The sequence below is a fragment of the Apium graveolens genome, chromosome 3, assembly GCF_009905375.1.
Source record: "Apium graveolens cultivar Ventura chromosome 3, ASM990537v1, whole genome shotgun sequence".
Classification (NCBI taxonomy): domain Eukaryota; kingdom Viridiplantae; phylum Streptophyta; class Magnoliopsida; order Apiales; family Apiaceae; genus Apium; species Apium graveolens.
Genome location: NC_133649.1, coordinates 166,287,574 through 166,293,646, shown reverse-complemented (window position 1 = coordinate 166,293,646; position 6,073 = coordinate 166,287,574). Strand labels below are relative to the sequence as shown.

The window sequence follows — 6,073 nt, the reverse complement described above, 5'->3', positions numbered from 1 at the left end:
ACCTGGAAGATCCATGTAGCCATTCCGAACCCATTTGAAGAAGTATAATTTGGAGAACTAGAACATTGGTTTATAGGGTGAGATCAATTGAAGTGTTTTTCAAATGGGCATCTCCAAAAAGGTTAAAATGTTTTGTGGGTAAAAGGGAGACACAAAGATATACAAATGGAGAGAAAAAAGAAGAAAAAAGGCCTGAAGAGACATGAATACATCATTATATATACAAAATGTAGTCTTGTATGTACATAAATTATAGCTACAGAATAATGTGTTTCTTGGATGTTAATGAAATTTCTGATACAAGTTTGAGTTTTTTCCTGCACCGGAGAATCAAGATTTTGATAAGGGACAACGATAGAACCAGGAAAAAGTAGGAAACAAAATTTCAGTAGTATATAGTGACTCGTGGCGACCGGCAAGCCAAAAACACTAATTTCCTTATCTAATTTGTAAAATACTAAAAGAACAATTAATTAATAATATAGGTTTAAGGGTGAAGTGAAGTAACACAAGTAAATGATAACTTTACACACCTACAATAGAAAAAAAATCATGAGACTACATTCAGAGTTCAGACACTACACTAAAGCACAGATTTTACTGGTAGATGTTCTCAAAGGTCAGGTAAATGTGCACCAAAGAGGCGTCTGTTCTGATAATTGATATACTATAATACTCGAAGGAAGAAAATTAAATGCAATTGTCATAATACTAAATTGAAAAATGGATAAGCGCAATGAATGACAATTATCCAGCTCAATATGGCATAGCAACATGAGATCACAGGCACCTCACTTATGTGGAGCATCTAGGTCAAGATTATCTTCTCGAAGCTGCTTCTGTTTGAGGTATTGATGCAAAATTGTAAGCCTAGCCGTCTCAAATGCAAAGTATCCCAAAGCTGAAAAACAAGCGCTATGAATAACTCTTGGCCCCATTCCATGAGTAAAACCAACCAAACCTTCATCCCTTAAAATCTGTTTCACAGTAGCCGAAACTCCAGCAGCAGTATCTCTCTGAATCTGAGTCATCAATCGAGTCTTAATAACATCCAACGGTGTCGTCAATGTAGCTGATGTAGCACCAGCTAAAGCTCCACATATAACACTCTGCAATGGGTTCAAGTTCGTCTGGTTTGTTTTACTCAAAACTGCAGCTTTCAAGTACTCAAACGACGAATAACTCAATATACCTGCAGGCAAATTCCTCAACAGTGTAGCAGAGTAACCAGCATACAACCCCAAAAACCCGTCTTTCTCTAGAATTCTTAACAACACCTCCCACGATCTACCCTTAGCCCCAGTTTGCATTCGTTGCGTAATTAATTCTTTAGGAACCATTATAGCTGATGATATAATATTCCCCATTGCCCCAGCAGTTGGAGGAATCAATACAGTTGGATAATCAAATTTCGACAAAACAGACTTCCCAAATTCACAAGTACCAAAATACATAGCAGATGAAAATGTAGAGCCAACAATTACGGCAGAAACACCGCTATAAAACCCCAAAATCCCCTTACTTTGAAAAGTTTTAGCAATTACATCAAATGTACCATTATACATATCTTTAGCCCCTTTAGCTTGTAACTTAGTTTTAATAGTATCAAGTGGATGAAGACATACATAAGTAAAAGCACCAGCAATCCCTCCGCCACCAGCACCGACAAGAGCCCTTTCGAAAACAGACAGGTTCTTGAAAACAACTGGTACATCCTTGCTACTTGGTTTTATCCAATTCTGAGAAATGGGTTTTTCAAGATTTGTTGTTTGGGTCTCTAGAGAGATGGAAGTTGAGGAGAATTTGAGAAATTTGTTCGATTTTGAAATGGGTTGGTTAGGGTTTGTAGGAGAAGATAAGAGGGTTAAATTTAGGGTGGAAAAGAGTGAATTGAAATCGTCAATGTTGTTGTTGTGATCAGAGGGAATTGGATAGAGAAGATTGAGAGATTTGGATATGTGAGTCTTCATTGATAATGGTTATGGGAGATATCAATTGGGTTTTTTGTTGGAGCCAGTACAGAGCATGCTAGAGAAATGAGAATTGTTCATACATATAGGTGCGTCTCCCGTACAGTGTATACAGAGGAAGGGAGGGCATAAGACGTGCTTCAATAGGATACATACATTTGAAAGGTTGAGTTGCTCGGACAATAAATTTAAATCTAGTACCATAATACTCCCTCTGTTTTTTTTTATTTGTCGTTTTGACTTTTACACGTATTTTAATGTGATTTGACCGGCTAATTAGAAATATGATTTTAAAAATTTTCTTTTTGTGAATTAAAATATAAGTTGTCTACTTTTATTTACAAAAAGAAAATTTTATAAATGATAATTTTAACTATACGGTCAAAGCACATTGAAATGTATGCAAAAATCAAAACGACAAATAAAAAAAACAGAGGGAGTATTTAACTTTAACTCTCACTCGCAAAAATAAAATATATTTTTTTTATAGTTTAACTTTAACTCTCACTCGGAAAAAGAAAATATTTTTTTTATCAAAGGTAACTCGCAATAGTCTGCAAACATTTTCCTCCCATGGGATTCGAATCTATGATCAAGAGGATAGTTATCCCCTATTTAACCAACTGAGTCAACCCTTGCGGGCGAAAAAAAAATATTTAACTTTCACGTATGCAACAACATTACTCAATTAAACTTTCATTTTTTATTATTTCTTCTTACTTCTATTTTCCTAAATTCATTTGTTCTTTATAAAACTAATTTATATTATCTATCTATAATATATTATAAAAAAAAATTATAAATTAATTTTAAATTTGGTTCATTTATCAATAGTAATTATTCCTTTCAATCATTAATTATTGTTAGATCTTCTTAAATAATCATAATAATAATAATAAGATCAACATATTTATTGAATATGTTGTTGCACAAAAAATATGACTTATTTTTTGTTAAGGTTTGTGAGCTTGTATAAATTTTATGATTCCATTTATATTTCTTTGGTCAATCAGGCTAAATGCATGACACCCTATCAATTGTTCAAGAATAGGAAATCAACACTAAATGTACTTCATGTCTTTGGTTGTAAATACAGTATCTTAAGGAATCAAACTGATAAACATGGAAAGTTTGATGTCAAAGCAGATGAAGAAATTTTTGTTGGATATGTTATTGGAAAAGCATATAGAGTCTACAATCTTAGAACCAACATTGTTATGGAATCTGTACATGTTGTGTTTGATGATAAAAAGATTGAAGGACTGCAACATGGAGATTTCCATGAAAGCCTCACATTTGAAAATGTTGAGATGATTTGTGAAGACAGTGATGATGAAAGTGATAAAAAACCAATATCCAAGGACAATACAGAAAAGTCTACAACTAATGAAGCACATAATTCAACATCCGTCGAAAGACCAAGTGTATCATTCGTCGAAAGACAATCTGCATCATCCATCGACAGGCAAAGAGAAACATCCGTTAATCCATCAATAGGAATTGAAAGCCAAGTTAGATCACAATCAGAAAGAACTCCAATTTCAAGTCAAAGATCCATAAACTCAGGGAGATTTTCCGATCATCAAAACTCTGTCAATCATCAAGACAACAATGAGATCTCTTCGTCTAGAGCTAATCTACCTCAATAGAGAAAATGGACTAGAGATCACCCATTTGAACTGATCATTAGTGATGTGTCCTCAAGAGTGCAAACAAGGAAAACAACTCAAGAGGAATGTATATATAGCAATTTTCTATCTCAAGAAGAACCTAAAAGGTAGAAGAAGCTCTGTTGGATCTTGATTGGGTTTTAGCTATGCAAGAGGAGCTAAACCAATTTGAAAGTAATAAAGTATGGAAGCTGGTACACAAACCTAAATGAAAGTATCCTATTGACACTAAGTGGGTATTCAAAAACAAGATGGATGAAAATGACATAGTTGTCATGAACAAAACTAGATTGGTTGCTAAGGGCTACTATCAACAAGAAGGAATAGATTTTGATGAAACTTTTGCCCCTGTTGCAAGACTTGAAGCCACCATAATTTTTTTAGCCTATGCAGCCCATGCCAATTTTAAAGTCTATCAAATGGATGTCAAAAGTGCCTTTCTGAATGGAAATTTGGAGGAGGAAGTCTATGTCAGTCAGCCTCCTGATATTGAAGACCCAAATTTTCTAGAATATGTCTACTATCTTTTAAAAGCACTTTATGGATTGAAGCAAACACCTAGAGCCTTGTATGACACTTTGTCAAAGTTTCTCTTAGAAAATCACTTCACTAGAGGTACTGTTGACAAAACCTTATTCTATAGAAATGTTGATGCCTATAGTATACTTGTTCAAATTTATGTAGATGATATTATATTTGGCTCTACAGATGAAACACTTTGCAAAAAGTTTGCCAAATTGATGCAAAGTAAATATGAAATGAGCATGATGGGAGAACTAACTTACTTTCTTGGTTTACAAGTAAAGCAAGTTAGTGATGGAATATTCATTAGTCAAACCAAATACATTTATGATCTTTTAAAGAAGTTTGATCTAATGGATTGCACATCTGCAAGAACTCCCATGGCCACTGCAACTAAACTTGAATTAAATACTACTGAAAAGTCTGTGGATATTTCAAGCTATAGAGGCATAGTTGGTTCACTTTTGTATTTAACAGCTAATAGGCCAGATTTAATGTTCGCTACTTGTCTTTGTGCTAGATTTCAGGGTAATCCTAGAGAATCTCATTTAATAGCTATTAAGAGAATTTTCAGATATCTCAAGGGAACATCAAAACTTGGCATTTGGTATCCTAGAGATTATGGCTTTGATCTAACTGGTTATTCAGATGCAGATTATGCAGGTTGTAAAATTGATAGAAAAAGTACAACAGGAACCTGTCAATTTCTAGGAAACAAGCTAGTATCCTGGTTCAATAAAAAGCAAAATTCAGTTTCTACTTCTACAGCTGAAGCTGAATATATTGCTGCTAGTAGTTGCTGTGCATAAATTTTATGGATGAAAAATCAACTGTTGGACTATGATCTACAGGTGAATAAGATTCCTATTTTCTGTGATAACACAAGTGTTATTGCCATCACTGAGAATCCAGTACAACATTCAAGGACCAAGCACATTGACATCAAGTACCAGTTCATTAGAGAGCATGTTATGAATGGTATTGTGGAATTTCATTTTGTTCCAAATGAAAAATAACTTGCAGACATCTTTACCAAGCCACTTGATGAATCCACCTTCACTAAGTTGATAAGTGAGTTATGTATGCTTAATTACTCTTAATCTATTTTGATGTCTAAGCAACTTATAATGCAGCTAGAGTAAAAGTTGATATTTCCTTTCTAAGATAAAATTTTGACTAAGTCAGAATTTGTATCTTGATGGATGTTTATTATCCGTTGAAAATGAATATATGTTGAATTATAACATCCGTCGAAGTGTCAATTCTTGCTCTGGGTACTTTTACCATTATCCGTCGAATTGCACTCAATCTTAGCCGTTGATTTTGAGAATTATCCATCGAATTTACTTACATCCTGTATGTATATTTCAACGGATAATCTTAGAATTTTGACAGTTTTCTATTTTTTTAAAATGACTATTTTGGGCTAATTTGATTGGTTACTTTATTTCACTTTTTAATTACTGACAGTTTATTTCTGAGATAGTATAAAAGCTAATTTCATTTTTACTCTTTTCTTTTATCATTCTCAAAGCAATTTCTCTAACTCTCATCTTCTCCAAAGCAAATACTTTCTCTCTACAACTAATCTTAGTCACAGCAATGGCACCAGTAATCAAAATTATGTCCTCAACTAGGTTTGTCTATGAATTTGTGGCTCTCTTGAACAAGCAAATTCCGGCATCTGAAGACTATCACAAGATGATGGACTTCATACTGAACTGCAAATTGAGTTATGCCATGCTTGAGTCCCCAACCATCTACTGTGAAGTTTTCGAGGAAATTTGGACTACAGCTGTGTTCAACTCTAAGGACAAAGCTATTACCTTCACTCTCAAAGGTAATGGACACTGTGTTAACTGTGATGCTATTGAAAAATGCTTTAAATTGCCTGAAAATAACACACTTGCT

At 33.8% G+C, this 6,073-nt stretch overlaps 1 protein-coding gene across 1 annotated transcript; it reads right to left on the bottom strand.

Moving 5' to 3' along the window:
* Window positions 1-513: 513 nt before the first annotated feature.
* Window positions 514-2,110, bottom strand: LOC141712913 (protein MITOFERRINLIKE 1, chloroplastic-like). The gene has a single exon (XM_074516042.1). It carries the CDS (start codon window positions 1,968-1,970, stop codon window positions 792-794), a length of 1,179 nt encoding a protein of 392 aa, XP_074372143.1. The 5' UTR covers window positions 1,971-2,110; the 3' UTR covers window positions 514-791.
* Between the last annotated feature and the right edge of the window lie 3,963 nt (window positions 2,111-6,073).

What these genes read in the sequence shown, in the direction of transcription:
- LOC141712913 (XM_074516042.1), bottom strand. Translation starts at nt 1,970, where the DNA reads ATGAAGACTCACATATCCAAATCTCTCAATCTTCTCTATCCAATTCCC.